At 29.5% G+C, this 14,439-nt stretch overlaps 1 protein-coding gene across 3 annotated transcripts; it reads left to right on the top strand.

Annotated features, from left to right (window-relative positions):
* Positions 1 to 997: 997 nt before the first annotated feature.
* On the top strand, positions 998 to 14,144 carry LOC106457332 (tctex1 domain-containing protein 2-like). Of its 3 annotated transcripts, XR_002610128.1 has the most exons (6): positions 998 to 1,199; positions 4,159 to 4,292; positions 6,239 to 6,308; positions 7,640 to 7,703; positions 10,549 to 10,713; positions 12,215 to 14,144. XR_002610128.1 is itself a non-coding variant. In XM_013916732.2 (5 exons), exons 1-5 carry the CDS (start codon positions 1,129 to 1,131, stop codon positions 10,594 to 10,596), a joined length of 387 nt encoding a protein of 128 aa, XP_013772186.1. In that variant the 5' UTR covers positions 998 to 1,128; the 3' UTR covers positions 10,597 to 11,147. The 3 variants fall into 3 exon arrangements, 2 of the variants coding, with proteins under 2 accessions (XP_013772186.1, XP_022238914.1); XM_013916732.2 differs by lacking the exon at positions 12,215 to 14,144 and having other exon boundaries at positions 10,549 to 11,147; XM_022383206.1 differs by lacking the exons at positions 6,239 to 6,308; positions 7,640 to 7,703; positions 12,215 to 14,144 and having other exon boundaries at positions 10,549 to 11,147.
* The last annotated feature ends 295 nt before the right edge of the window (positions 14,145 to 14,439 follow it).

Here is a 14,439-nt window from a genome sequence, read left to right as displayed (position 1 = left end):
CTACACTGTTCCCGACACGTTGTGAGCGTCTTATATATATACCAGACTAACATATATCTAGTAACTGCTAGGGCATTTACGAAGGTTCCAGAAAACGAGTAGCGTGACACTAGTCACGTGACCTCGCTGACGCAACAGCACCATGTACACTGTTAGTCATTTTCATATAAAAAGGGGGCGTTGTGTTCTTAAAGTATTACGTACATAACCCACCAGTGTAAAAGATCACTGTCCGCTTAATATGTACAAGGGTGAGTAATTTGTCACCAGCACTTTCCGAATAGAAAACTACTTATAATGAAACATTAAAGTACTTTTATTTTTACTTGTATATTGTATAAGCCTCATTTTTTGATAATGTTTAATCAATACATACACATTAATTCAAGTAGACAGGTATGAAACACGAATGTTCCTAAAGTAAATTAAAAATACCGAACAGTAACAATGTTCCCAGTCATGTTTCCCTGTTTTATAGATAACACTAAAATAGTCACAAGACTTGAGATACACAGCGGGCTGTCTAGATATAAAACTGTTTGTCACTATACTTTAGTTCTTAAAATAAAAATCATGGACTGGAGCATTGAACTTTTATTAACACAAAAATACTTTCTATATCGCCATTTTTTATTATTTTTTTGCTCAGTATTTCAAAAACTAGACATTTCAGCTCTTATACATACTTGCTCAGGAAGAAGGCTAGTAAATTAAACTTTAAGAAAAATAAAAATTTTGGAGATATAGGTTGTGTTTTGTTTTAGTAACATTAATCGCACTGCAGTGAATAAGTGACATTGTTTCACGACTTCGTTAAGGAATATACAAAAATAACCGTCTCGCCTATTCGATTAATAGTGTAATATATAGCAATGGGTTTTAGTTTGGGAATAATTTCATAAATAGACATAGACACACACACACACATAGTTTTTCTGAGAATGAAATTATTTATATGCATACATGTTTCAGTTCGTTCTCATGTGTTACCAAGCGATGCAGGTGTCGCTATGTTCAGCGTGGAAGTTTTAGATGTGGTTATACTTATAGTATAGTTTTATTTTAATGGTATTATTACAACTTGAAATATAAACGTATTGTGTGGCTTTACTTCGTTAGGTTGATACTATGTCCAAAATCGAACCAAGTGTTGATGATTCTGTCAGTACTTACAATATTCGACCATCTCTTGACCAAAAGTAGGTTAACTTTAAGTTTAACTTAAGTTTGTGATACTGTATAAATACTATAATTATATAATGATAAGGGATTATTACTATTTGTATTACTAAAAGTAAAATGTTATTCAGTTTTACTTTTAGTCTTAGTACTATAAGTATAACTAGTATATGTACAATAGTAGTACTACTAGTAATAGTAGAGTAAGGAATTAGTACTACAAGTACAACTTAAAAGCTATAGTTAAGTTCAGGCTTTATCGGCATTACGGCGATACGTAAAATGAGCACCAACAAATTCCAGGAAAAGGACATCAAATGATTAATAATGCCACAATTTGAATGAATAAATAACTACTGCCACAGTCAGAGGCGTCGGAACCGGGGGTGATGTAATACCATCACTTTTACATATTTTACTTATATAGCAACTGTAAATTATATTATTATATCGATTTTCTGGGGTGCATGCCCCAGAGCACCTCTCCAGATTGAGCTGTCAGTATAAAATATGCATGTCTAACCAAGCGCCCTTACTTTGCAACTCCTTCCTACACCACTGTCAGTGACATGGGTTTCTGAAAATAACGCCAAGCCTTTGTTATTGATAATAGTATGTTTTAGCAATATTATCACAGAATACTTTGATCAGTGAATCGCATTCAGATTTGCATCAAAACGATCACAAAATTTTTGAAGTCAGCATAACCCTGCAAGTTACATTCATAATCAGAACTTGTTGAAGTAATATGGAGACATTCCTCTTAGTCACTGCATTATTTGTACTATTGTAGGGTTAAGTGAGCTGTGTTTCTAAACCATTATATGACAAAAATCTGTATGTGTCTGCATGTAATTTAAAACTGCTAGACCAACTGTTATCAGTCTTGACATGTACCCTTAGGGCTCCTATTTATTTACCCATGAGTTTTACAAATACATGAACTAGTAATACTAATAGTTAAAAGGCTTTTAAAACAACATATAGCAAAGCACCATTAGTTCATTGTTTTTTTTTAGTAATTATGGAACATTGTATTTTATATGTTTAAATGCCAACAGTTAGTCTACACAAAGTATTTCAGTGTTCTTCAATTTAGAACTTACAGATTTTTATGCAAATTTAAAATCTAGATTAAACATTTTAACAAAGCATCAACAAGTGAGCATTTTTTATTCTTCAAAGAAACTGAAGTCAAAAACACAGAATGTTCCCACTGTTAAATATGATGCAACACCTACACGCATAAACAATTCCCAAAGTGTTTTCCTGTTTCATTGACTTAATAAAATTAGATGTAGTGATAATGAAAACTGTGCTGAGGACATAGGATTTGTTTTGATCAAATGGCTCTTGTTTATCAAAATTTTTATGTTTGTTGGACCTGTGGTTATAATTTTAATGTCAGTGAAATAACTGTAAGGCTGATAGTGGATATGTTATTATATGCTTGTATAATTTATAAGTGGAAAGAAATTAAAATTGTTGATAATTCTGCAGGATGTTCCATTGTGTTATTGGTATGTATGTACAGTTAATGATATTTGGTTTTGTTTGTTTGTAACCTTGCGATTTCCAGATGTGTATAGATAAACAATTCCTGAGTGAAGTAGAATTGGTATGCAGTGTTGATATAAAATAAGTTGATATTTGATAAATAGTTAAAACAAATCTTAGTTGAGTTCTGATGTACGTGCATTATCTACACAAAGATTTATGAGTTGAACTGTTTAACTATTGCATATAAGTTTTGTATGTACATGTACTTAAGAATTCCAAAAGATGGAATAAGACCATTCCAAAACTTTTGTTTTTTCCTAACATTTATAGTCCTATACTTATTTAGTACATTTTAGTTATCAGCTAGAGTAAATTATTTTTCTTGTTTTATATGAAGCATTCAATCTTATCATTTTTATTTTTTTATGGTTATCAAGTAATATTGTACCTGCAAAATAATATTGTATTAAAACTGAGAATGAATTTAAAATTTATTACATGTTAATATTTCTATACAAGTCATGCTTTTATTAGCATTGGTTTTAACAAACTGCTCTAAGAAATTTGTTTCACAGAATTTTAGTGTATTATATACAACATGTTTCATGTAAGTATCATAACATAACATTATTGACAACAAGAAATCATTTGTTTTTTCAAGGCTGATTATGTACATCCACACCTGAAAAAAACTATACATTTAAATTTACCTATTTTTTTCTTGAAATCATTAATCTCCTCTCAGACTCTTAGAAGGTATCAGCCTCCACTACTACCATTAGCAACTCATTCCATATGCTAATCATCCAATCAGAACATTAAAACTCTTAACTGAAGCCAGCCTGTCTTTCGCAAGTTTTTAACTTGTGTCCTTTCATTGTGTTGAGTTTAGAATTTAGAACAAAGAAACCATGAGTTTTTATCCTATCAATTCCCTAGATTATCTTGTAAACTTTAATAACGTTACCCATTCTCTTTCTTTTTCAAGAGGAAATTTGTTAAGAAATTTTAATCTCTCCCCATAATCATCAAGATAACCCTTCCATCCACAGAATCATCCTAGTAGCCTCTGAACCCTCTCCAAAAGTCACTATCCTTTTTTTTTATATAAGAAAACAAAAACTACACAATATTCCAAGTGAGGCCTAACTAGTGATTTGTGTAAAGAGATAATTACCTCTTGCTTGTAATCTAAAATTGTATTACCTGTACTACTAACAATAAAATAATGCCTTGTAAGTTTGAGTGACTATCAGTTACTATATTATGAACGTTTTCTTCAGTCACGCTATTGAATGGGTTACGATCTGTATTAGATGTGTGTACCCCAAATTATGACAACTCATTTATATACTTAAAGGTCATTTGTCAGCTAATTGTACAACTTACCAACATCATCCTGTATTACTTCAACATCCTTAATACAATTAGGAATATCTAACACTCTAACATCATAATATGTTTAACTTTACTTGACAGGTTTCGATCTGCCCCAGTTAAGGAATGTATAAGGCTAATTCTTATGGAAGAATTAGGAGATAAAAGTTATCGTGCTGAGGACGTCCCAGTCTGGACAAAAAGTATAGCAGATGCAATAAGAGACAAAATTAAAGGTCTGTTTAGAATTTTTTATGATTTTATTACTATATCTGCATTACTCTTTGATTGTTCTTTGACTTTTGGCAAACATCAAAACTGAATACTGCCTAAAAATAGTGAGGTTCATTAAAAGTGCAAGATTAGTGTACTCACTTTGAACTACAAAGTAATTTATGTACTCATCTTGATGTTATTACATAAATATGAATTACTTTGTTTTTTTTCTGTTGCAGCTGTTCTTCCTTGCAAATTTCTTGTCACCAAAAATACTTGAAACAAAAGGCATGCTTTTATATGATTGTGTGCATTTGTAACCTGTAATTATGCATAAGGAAAATGTAGTGCGACCAAGACCCCATAAAAGTTTTAAAATCATGAATTAAATAATTGTAAGTGTACATGTATATGTGTGTAAATATAAGTATGTTTAGAACTTAAATACATTGTAATTCTAAATTCATATCATTAGATGATGTGTTTCACACTCAATTTATATATATATATATATCTGGCACAACATTCAGGCATTAGGTATAACCTATTGGCTGAATACTGTATTAGGTATACTGAACTAAAAATTTAAAGTTGAGAGTTTGTATATTTGAAGACCACAAATGTTTGAAAGTATATCTTCCTATTGGAAGTCATTTAATAGATGTTTACTTGATGTTATATGCTAGGATGTAGGCCACTGTCGAAACATGCGTATATTCTAAAATTTAAAAATGTGCTGAAATATATGAAAATTAAAGTAATCTCATTAATGAATATGCAAAATACATCCTGATGCTCAAAATTTTGCCATTGAATATCATATTAACAGCTTATTTGCATTTCTCTATAAAAAAGTTCATACATTGACTGACAATTCTTCATATCAGGATAAAGCTTAGTGAGCTAAGCTATTGCTTCATAAATGCTATAAGGCTTAGCATGTACTTTATTGGTTATTAAAGACAGGAGTTGAAAGAAAGCTTGAGCTATGGCCATTAGCTTGTAATGTTTAAAATCCACCTTTTTTTTTAAAGTGTTGATATGTTTTTTAGCAACAGAATTTTAAAAGGTAGCACACTATCATATGAAGTTAGAATTTTTTTTGAGGAATTGAAAATTGAGAATAGGTGATTGTAATTGTGTTAGGAACATACTCATATTGATATTTGGTTGAACACTATATGATTTCTGTAGTAGAATGAATAACATCCAGTGCACCTAAACATTGTTGACAATTGTGTTCATCCAACAAAAACTGCATTTCTATCCTGATGGACTAAGTCTTCCAAGATGATAACAGAGCATTCTACCAGGCTTTTTCTGTCCAAAAACTGGTCAAAGTAATTCCAGTAAACTTTCACATCCAGAATCTTTGTGATAAAATTATATGTCAAATTCACCATTGTAATTCGGCATCATGTGGAATATTTAACTACGAGTCAAAATTATTACTGAAGCAAGAGATGGTCCAACCTGATTTTAGGTGAAGTCCTAATAAAGTAACCAGTCAGTGTGCATGCACAACTTCCAAAGCTTTATTTCTATGTTCAACTACACTGTATGAAAAAGAAATCATAATTGCAGAATGATCATAAATCTTTTTTTACCCCATTAATTAGTACAAGGTGATTTTAAAATACTTTTTCTTCTGTTTGATATGATCTACTAATTATGAATGTACTTCTGATGTGGGTACAGTATGTATAAGGTTGGTTAAACTTATCCTTATTGAAATACTGCAAAGTAGAGCTGGGCATTTAACTCAGTTAATTGATTAGTGTCATGTATGGTAATCAGGTGAAATTGTGAATAATGGATAAGTTGAATGTAATCAATTAATTAGACTGACAATTAATCATTTAGCAAATGATATTCTCTGCCAGGGATATTTCGAGATGTTTGATTGTACAAATTGGGTATTTGAATTATGCATGAATTTATAAATTGTGCATTTGCACTTTGACAGAGCTAGGCTTTGAGCGGTACAAGATGGTTGTGCAAGTTGTTATTGGTGAACAGAGAGGAGAGGGAGTTAAGTAAGTAGATACATGGTACTTTTTATACTGATGCTAATCATCCTTTATAATGAGTCTTTATATAGCAGTTAGTAATATCAGTTTTAATCTTACCTGTATTAATTTTAAAATGTGTTAGAATTGTGTTTTAAGGTTCAGAATTTAAAGTGTATTTATTAAGCAGTAATAATAAATTGGTATTGAAATGAAAAAAGATAGTTATAAGTGTGTCTATGTACAATTCTTTTACATAACTGGCTATATATATACTTTTTATTTTCAAAATGAGCTGGTACACTGCTGCTTTCTCTTTCTTATGACAAAAGTTCAGTAACAGTACATTTGAGGTTGGTCAAAACCTGAAAAGAAAGTTTAATTATAGCATTGAAATTAATGAAAGAAATTACGGAACATATCTAATGGTGCATGTAAATTGGAAGTGTTAAAATACAGTTCTGTTCATTATTTTATACACAATATAATATGTAATGTAGTTTACAATTAGTTGTACACATACATGTATGTCTTCATATAGCAAAACATTGACTTAATTTGAATTAACAGAAAGACATGGAATACGATAATAAAGTGATCCTTGTTTTGATGTATTTCTTATTTTTTTACAAGCTAATGTAAAACAACATGGTTTTAAATCTTGTGCCCATGTAATTTGAATAGGACCACTTTATTTTTCTATCAATATTTGTTAATAGTTGTAGTTAACTGCTTAAGTGTTTTTTTATTAAAGAGTAGAGAAAACTAATGAAGATATATATAAAGTCTGCTGTAGTGGATATTTTCTCGTCATTGTTTTCTTAGTCATTAGAATGCTAATTAGTCTTTTTTTGTAATGTTACAAAAACATTTAAAAAATAACTAAAAAATTAGATAAATTTTGACTTGTCATTTTCTGATTTTGGTGGATTTTTGAGATACACATCTAACTTCATTTATATCAATCTAAATTTTCTTTATCAAAAGTCCAAGAATATGAGTTAAATAAAAAAAAACAGCACACTTTTTTTGCCAAAAGGTATTCAAAACACAGCAAAATTGTTCTGTTGATCTAGGAACCAAAAAGAAACCAATAACACATCAGTTGAGAACTCTAAGTAAATATTTTATTTGTTTCTTCTCATTTTCTACTAAGTTATGAGGTTTATTTGGCATCTTCAACTGTACAGTACTAAGTATGGTTTACTGAAAAAGGGTGTAGGTTAAGACCTGTTGAAAAAAATGTTTATAAAACAGTATGTATTGAAAATTACAATAAAACTATCCACATATATATATATTTAAACTTTTTACCTGTATTAGTATAATGTGTCTCAATAAAACTTCTTTTCTGTCAGAATTGGAAGCAGATGTCTTTGGGATTCTGACACAGACAACTATGCATCTGATATTTTTATGAATGTGAGTTTAAACAAAATGTTAATATTTTTTGAGATTTTTTACAGGCTAAATTTTAAGTTACCAATAATAACAAACAAATTAATTTCAGTTAACTAGTTCAACATTTAAAAGTTGCATTTTCTGTAAGTTTACTAACTTGAGACATTAAATGACATTTCTAAAGAAAGATGCCTATTTAGCAAGTATTTATACATACACTTCAGGATTTTAATGCAAGGAATTTTAACATTTAGTCAACCATTTGATTGTATTTAGTTTCCTTCACTAATAGTAAATAAGTGTGTGTTTCAGTGAGATTTAACTAATAATATTTGCCATTCTGAGCATTACTGTTTGGTTATAATCTAACAGGTGTTCTAGAATGTTATTTGATTGTTAGTAAACCATTCAAGTTTCAATCAAAAAGGTAGTACTCATTGGACTGGATAGTTAGTGAAATTTGCTAATTGATTAATTGTCAGTCTCATTAATTGATTACATTCAACTTATCCATTATTCTCATGACATGGATAAAAATAAAAAAGAAAAACTAATAATGCTAAAATCAGGTTTTGATATCAAAGGTGTGTAGCTTTGTGCTTAACTACAAACAAACATGATAGCAATATATTGATTACCTGGATAGTTGGAATAATAAAAAAAACTAATCATTGGAAACCCTAATTGTGATTAGTTGATTATTTTAATTAGTTGTGACACTAATTGATAAAAATAATAATAGAAATATTTCAATTAATGGATAGTTGGAATAATTGGAAATGCTAATTTTGATTAATTGATTATTTTCATTACATTAATCAATTTCATTGTAATTTCAGTTAATTTATTATTTTATGTGACACAAACCAAAGGAATCTGTACTTACAGGTAATTGATTTTATCACTTAGCCCTTTAGCTTACACTGAAGAATACTTATGTCATCTTTTCTTTATTCTTTTGGCAGTTTTTATACAGACAAATTTACAAATTAAAATGTCAGGAAAATTGTTTTTATTTAATTTTTTCAAATTTCCTGTTAAGTTACTTAATTACGTAATGTGGAATCCTTCAGTGTTATTGCTGGTGCATGGAGCTGTAAAAACATCTACACAGGTGTTATAATATACTTGACATAATTAATTAAGGAAATTAAGAAGGTGTAGATGTTATGCTTTTTAATTACTTTTATTTTGGCCTATCAGAAAAAGTAAGGGAATTTGAAAATGGGATAAAAAAAAAAAGTCAGGGAAAGATTAACCCAAAACCTGGAAAAAAAGACATGTTAACTTGTGAAATACTCACTTTTTTTTCTTTTGCATTGGAATCTGAACATGTATGCAAATGATGCTAGTTATTATTATATCTTACATATTTTATGTGGTGATGATTTTGTAATTTATTACATTTGATAATAGGTTAGATAAAAAATTTGTTTAAATATGTTTTTAAGTTTTTATTTCTCTTTATAAACAGATTACAATCTTATGTGGTGTTAATTAGGTAGAATTATGAGAAACAATCTATACACCTACAGATACAAAAAGACTGATACACTGGTGAAAAGCAATTAGATTGTAAAAATATGGATATTAAAAATAAAAAAAAGGCAGTGTGAGCCTTGGAAAGCCTGGTAGAAATAAGTAGCCTTTAAGTTTATATGTTGAGTGCCAAGTCATGTAAGACTCCATCGGTATTAGAAAAGCTGAGTGGCGTAATGCAAGTGTCTAGAGTATTGTTGTTGCATTATTCTTTTGTAGATTTTTATGTAATGTGCTAGAGTTTTTATCCTTTCAACGTAGTAACAAAATGTTCTCAAAACTTAAATGCTTTTCTTGTAAGAATGTATAATGGTTGTGAGTGATTTAAATGCAAAAAAATAATTTACTTCCACTTAAAAAAACTGCATCATGCAGCTTGTTAGGTCCATGTTTATAAACATGTGCTTCATAGCAACCTAAAGTGTAGACTCATGGTTATGGTCACAGTATGATAATATAGTATTGCACGTTTGATTTATATTATGTTTGATTCATATGTTCTAAGCAAATTCTCCCTTTTAAAACACAACTAAATTGTTTAATATAAATGTTGTAAGCATCATAGTAGATGCATTCCCTGGTTTATTTTGTTATTGATAAAGAAGTGAAATGTCATGTAATGTAAATATGATGTTTCAAGTCTGCATATTTTGGAAAACAGCAGAAAAAGGAAGAGGAGAAGTATGGTTTGTGCTTACAATGCTAAAATCCAGGGTTTGATTCCCCACAGCAAATAGCCCAATATGGCTTTGCTCTAAAAAAATCAAACAAACTGTGCTTTTGGCTGATGAAGTTTATGGGTGTCAGTACTCCTAAACCAGTAAAACTAATATATATATATATGTAGTCACAAATAGTTTTTGATCAACTTTTTATTATGTAACTTGGCACCATTCCTATAACAGTAAGCTCAACATATCACCACATTAAAGCTTTGTAATCATTGGCAAACATATATCTTTATGTCATTACTCTTGACCCATTATTGAAGTTTAAATTTTTCTGAAATTCTTTTATTATTAATGGGACAGTTTACTTTTTAATGTCTACGAAACTTCACCACCAATATTAGCAAGACATATTTTAGTTATCTTACTCTGATGAGTGAAATAAAGAAATGTTAAAAAAAGTTAATGTTAAGTAATGCTGACTTGGATACGTTTAACAATTAAACATATTGCAGGAACAGATATAAAACATGCATTAAGTATTTTCGTAAAAAGAATCATGAATACCGATTTTGAGATGACTTTTTTTCTGTTACTTGGAAAGACACAAAAATCTCTTGAAAGCACTTACCTCACATCTGTATTTTTGTATTTTCCAGGATTCTCTGTTTTGTGTGGCCACAGCATTTGCAACATACTACTATTAACATCTGCTTGTTGCTTTCCTTTCATATCAAAATATAATTATCTTTCTAGTCACATCCACTCGTGTTCGTACTTATTGTAGTGAGAGTTAAACTACATAGTTGAAAATCTGTGGCGAGGTAAGATCACTTACTTTACTTGAGGAAATCCTGTTGGTACAGTTTACTCATTTGTACTTAGATATTAATACATAAATTTTCTAGATAAGGGAATTTCTAACTGAGTTTTAACCTTTTAAAACCAAAACAACATAAAGTTCAGGTGAATTTTTGTATAATAACTTATGAATATTTTGTATGTAAATATGAAGCTATAAGAAAATCTTTAATTTTTTATGATCTGGCTAAGTTATTTTATCCAAAGGTTAAACATGTTTAAATATATCCTTTAAACAATTTGCAGCCTTGAGAAGTTGTGATATTGTCTGAAAATGACTTTATGTTAAAAAGCATTACTCTGCTTAACTTATTCTAATTCTCAATTGTGTAAGTTTTTAAAAAGATGTGTACATTGGAAATAAATATCACTGGTGGAATACCTGTTCAGTTGCATACTTCAGCATTAGTTTGAAAGTTTTAACCAGTTATACATTCCACATACCTCTTTTTTTTCTTTCTATCTACGATCATTTATTCAAAAATCTCCCTAGATTACTTTTTACATGTGCATTTGATAACATTTCTTAAATACTGAAGAAGAAAGGCTTTTGAAATAGATTTTACACTTAAAAAATGAGTGTGAATAGGTGGTGGTTTCTTAAAACATTTCTGTTTACAAGTTTACAAAATGTCCTAGTTTTGTAGGGAAATAAGTCAGTTTAATGCCTAACCTTAAATATATTTTATATTTTTAAGGTTACATTATTATTTGGAGGTTGTTTGTTGAGCTTTGTTGTTGATCTGAAAAACCAATGAAATGGGAATAATGTATTGAATATATATATATTTTAGAAGATATGTTGCAAACAGTTTGCATTGAAGTTTTTTTTTTCTCTAAAGATTGAATATATCTGAATAGTAAAATAATCTACATTTCTAAATCTGAAGAGTTTATCAGTTATCAAGCTGTTTCTCTGTGTGTAACGGTTTTGTTAATCAGTCTTACCAGCTCTGCTCGACTAATAAAAAATTCTGAGTGGGAAAGGTTTAAGTTTAATAACACATTTAGAAAAACATCTCTTGAATATTTCAGATGTAGAAGCTTACTGTACCAATTATCACTTGCAAAGGAAAAACATTATATAGAAAACTAATGTGAAAGCTATTAACTTTGAAACCAAATATTCTGTTTAGCAAATCAACCATACTTTGCTGTAGGAATAACTGTAGATTATTATAATAAAGAGAGTATATGATGGTGTATTTTATCTGTGAATGTGTAAGGTATAACTGTTACATTATGTATTTTCTATATTTCCTTTTTATTTGTATTTCTCCTTTGAAAAGCATTTTCAAGAAATATTTTTGTGCTGATGATTATTAATATCATTATTTATATTCTCTGATTGAAGAAAAGTATAGTAAATGATGATTTTAAGAGTTTAATATGATTATTCTAAATGGAATATGTATATATATATATATACATAATAAAGAGTTGCACAACTATACTGCATTTCAGGGCAAAGTTTGCTTCTGTGTGAGAGGGTTATCAACAAACTGATTTCTTGAGAATTCAGTAACAACAATACCTAAGATTACCTCAGTATCAAGACTTTATGGTTGATCAGGCATTCTTATGTAGAGTTCAGTACCAGAATATTAGTATAGACCTTTGTTAATCCTGGATACCAATGTTTCTTATTATCTAGAATAATAAAGATACAATAAACCACAAAGATTTGATTTGGTGCATATAAAATATTTAAAAACTGTGCAACAAACAGTAACTTTCTTAAAAGTAGCAGCATAAAGCTATTATTTAATAAAGTTATTACTTTACTTGAATACCATTACTTTATTAAGTAGTTTTCTTGGTCTAAACTATTGAGTTTTAGCAACTCGACAGCTCACTATTTGTCTTGAGCAATCAATAGAACAATTATAATTACATTAAGCAATCAATTTACTTTCAGTGAATCACTCGAAATCTAGTATAGTAAACTCAAGTTAATTAGACACCGACTAATTGACAAATTAATTTATACAATTAATAAACTGATTACATTTAGAATATAAGTAGATTCAATATCCCAGATTAAACTGCTCATTCTGAGCCTTGAAGCATTGTGTGATTAAACCTTTGGTCGTGTCATACCCAAGACCAGATTCAGAGTTTATCTACAATAACGAAATTGTATAGAATAACCATGTTAGTGACAAAAATATTGAGATGGGTTTTCATAGATAAATGAGTTGAGTATGTGTCTTACTGCTTCTGGCATTAGATCTAGCAGTGTATATTACTGGAGAACCATTCCAATCAATAAAAACATTCTGGCTATAACATCTTTTTTGGAACATTTCAGGCACTACTTCAATGAAGCATTCTTGAAATATTAATGGGGTTGTTGATCATGACAACTCAATTGAGAACCACTGAGGTCAGTGGTTGAGTTGGAAGGATTGTAATGACAGAATGATAAACTTTCTGAAGACATTGATGTCATGAGAAAGAATGGGTGTCCCCCTACAAAAGTATCTGGGTTACAATGAAAATTATATAACAAACCCACCCCACTAGAAAACATTTACAAAATAAAGTGTAACAATTGCCCAGTCTTTTACATAGGTGAAACAGGATGTAACTTGAAGATCAGGTTAAAAGAACACCAAACCCCCCTTCTGAAGTCCATGAGCATATAAAGTAAACAGACAGTTTTTTTTAACAGAATGTCATAATACTAAAATGTGAACCCGACATAATAGAAGAAAAATCAGATAAGCTTTATTAATAACATAAAACAATCTCACAATTAACAAATACCCAAGCACATCTCTATATGCCTTTGATTATTATTTCCCCAAACATTCTTAATCTGATGTAAGTAATTTGCATAACATATTCCATATTTTTTTATTTATTCACTTTTTGTTTGTTTTTTCTGTTCAGCCATAAATAAATAATCCTTAAATTTATACAGATTAATATGCACATGCTTGAGTAACCATTTTCAATTCTAAAATTTAAATACACTGTTGAATGTTGATTTAAGTACTAAAACCTTCTTTACAGTTACAACTTGTGTACTTGGGAATGATTGTACCAGTGATAAAAATGTCATACCTGTTCTAAAAATAAAAACAAATCTTCCTTACTGTAAAAGGTGTAAATAGTAATAAAATAAAGTATCATAATGTAGCTAGGAAAATTGAAAGATGAGGAATAAATAGAACACTGGTAACATCAGTAAAGAAACTCTTCTACCTCCTGAGAGACAGCCAGTATCCACATGAGCGGTCAGTGCATATCAGCACAAACCCCTGGGAAGTATTCAACTGAATTAGCTGTACTGATGATGTTGAGGTGTTATGGAATGACTTGTTACATGGTAGGACAAAGTACTCATGGTTCAATAACTTGAACAAAGTTACACTTATTTCCAACTTTTTAGCAAATCCATGTATATTGATATCTAAGTTTGGACTAATAATAAAATGTTGCATTTTATTATATTAATTGTTTCATGGTAATGAGATGTGTGTGTGTGGTTTATGTAACAGATTGGATAAGTGAGGGAATTTTCATCACGTCTTTTGAGAAAAAAAAATAGTTGAATAAAAAATAAATGTTTCTGGTGAGTGAAGAAGGATGGAAGGCGACATGCTCATCTAAACTTCAAGAATATCAACAAATATCTGCACAAAAGCAATTATCGAACCTTCATAATAATGCATTTTCTTTTT

This window comes from Limulus polyphemus, unplaced genomic scaffold, assembly GCF_000517525.1.
Source record: "Limulus polyphemus unplaced genomic scaffold, Limulus_polyphemus-2.1.2 Scaffold317, whole genome shotgun sequence".
NCBI lineage: Eukaryota > Metazoa > Arthropoda > Merostomata > Xiphosura > Limulidae > Limulus > Limulus polyphemus.
Note: the sequence above shows the minus strand (reverse complement) of the source record. Positions and strands in the feature narration are given on the sequence as shown.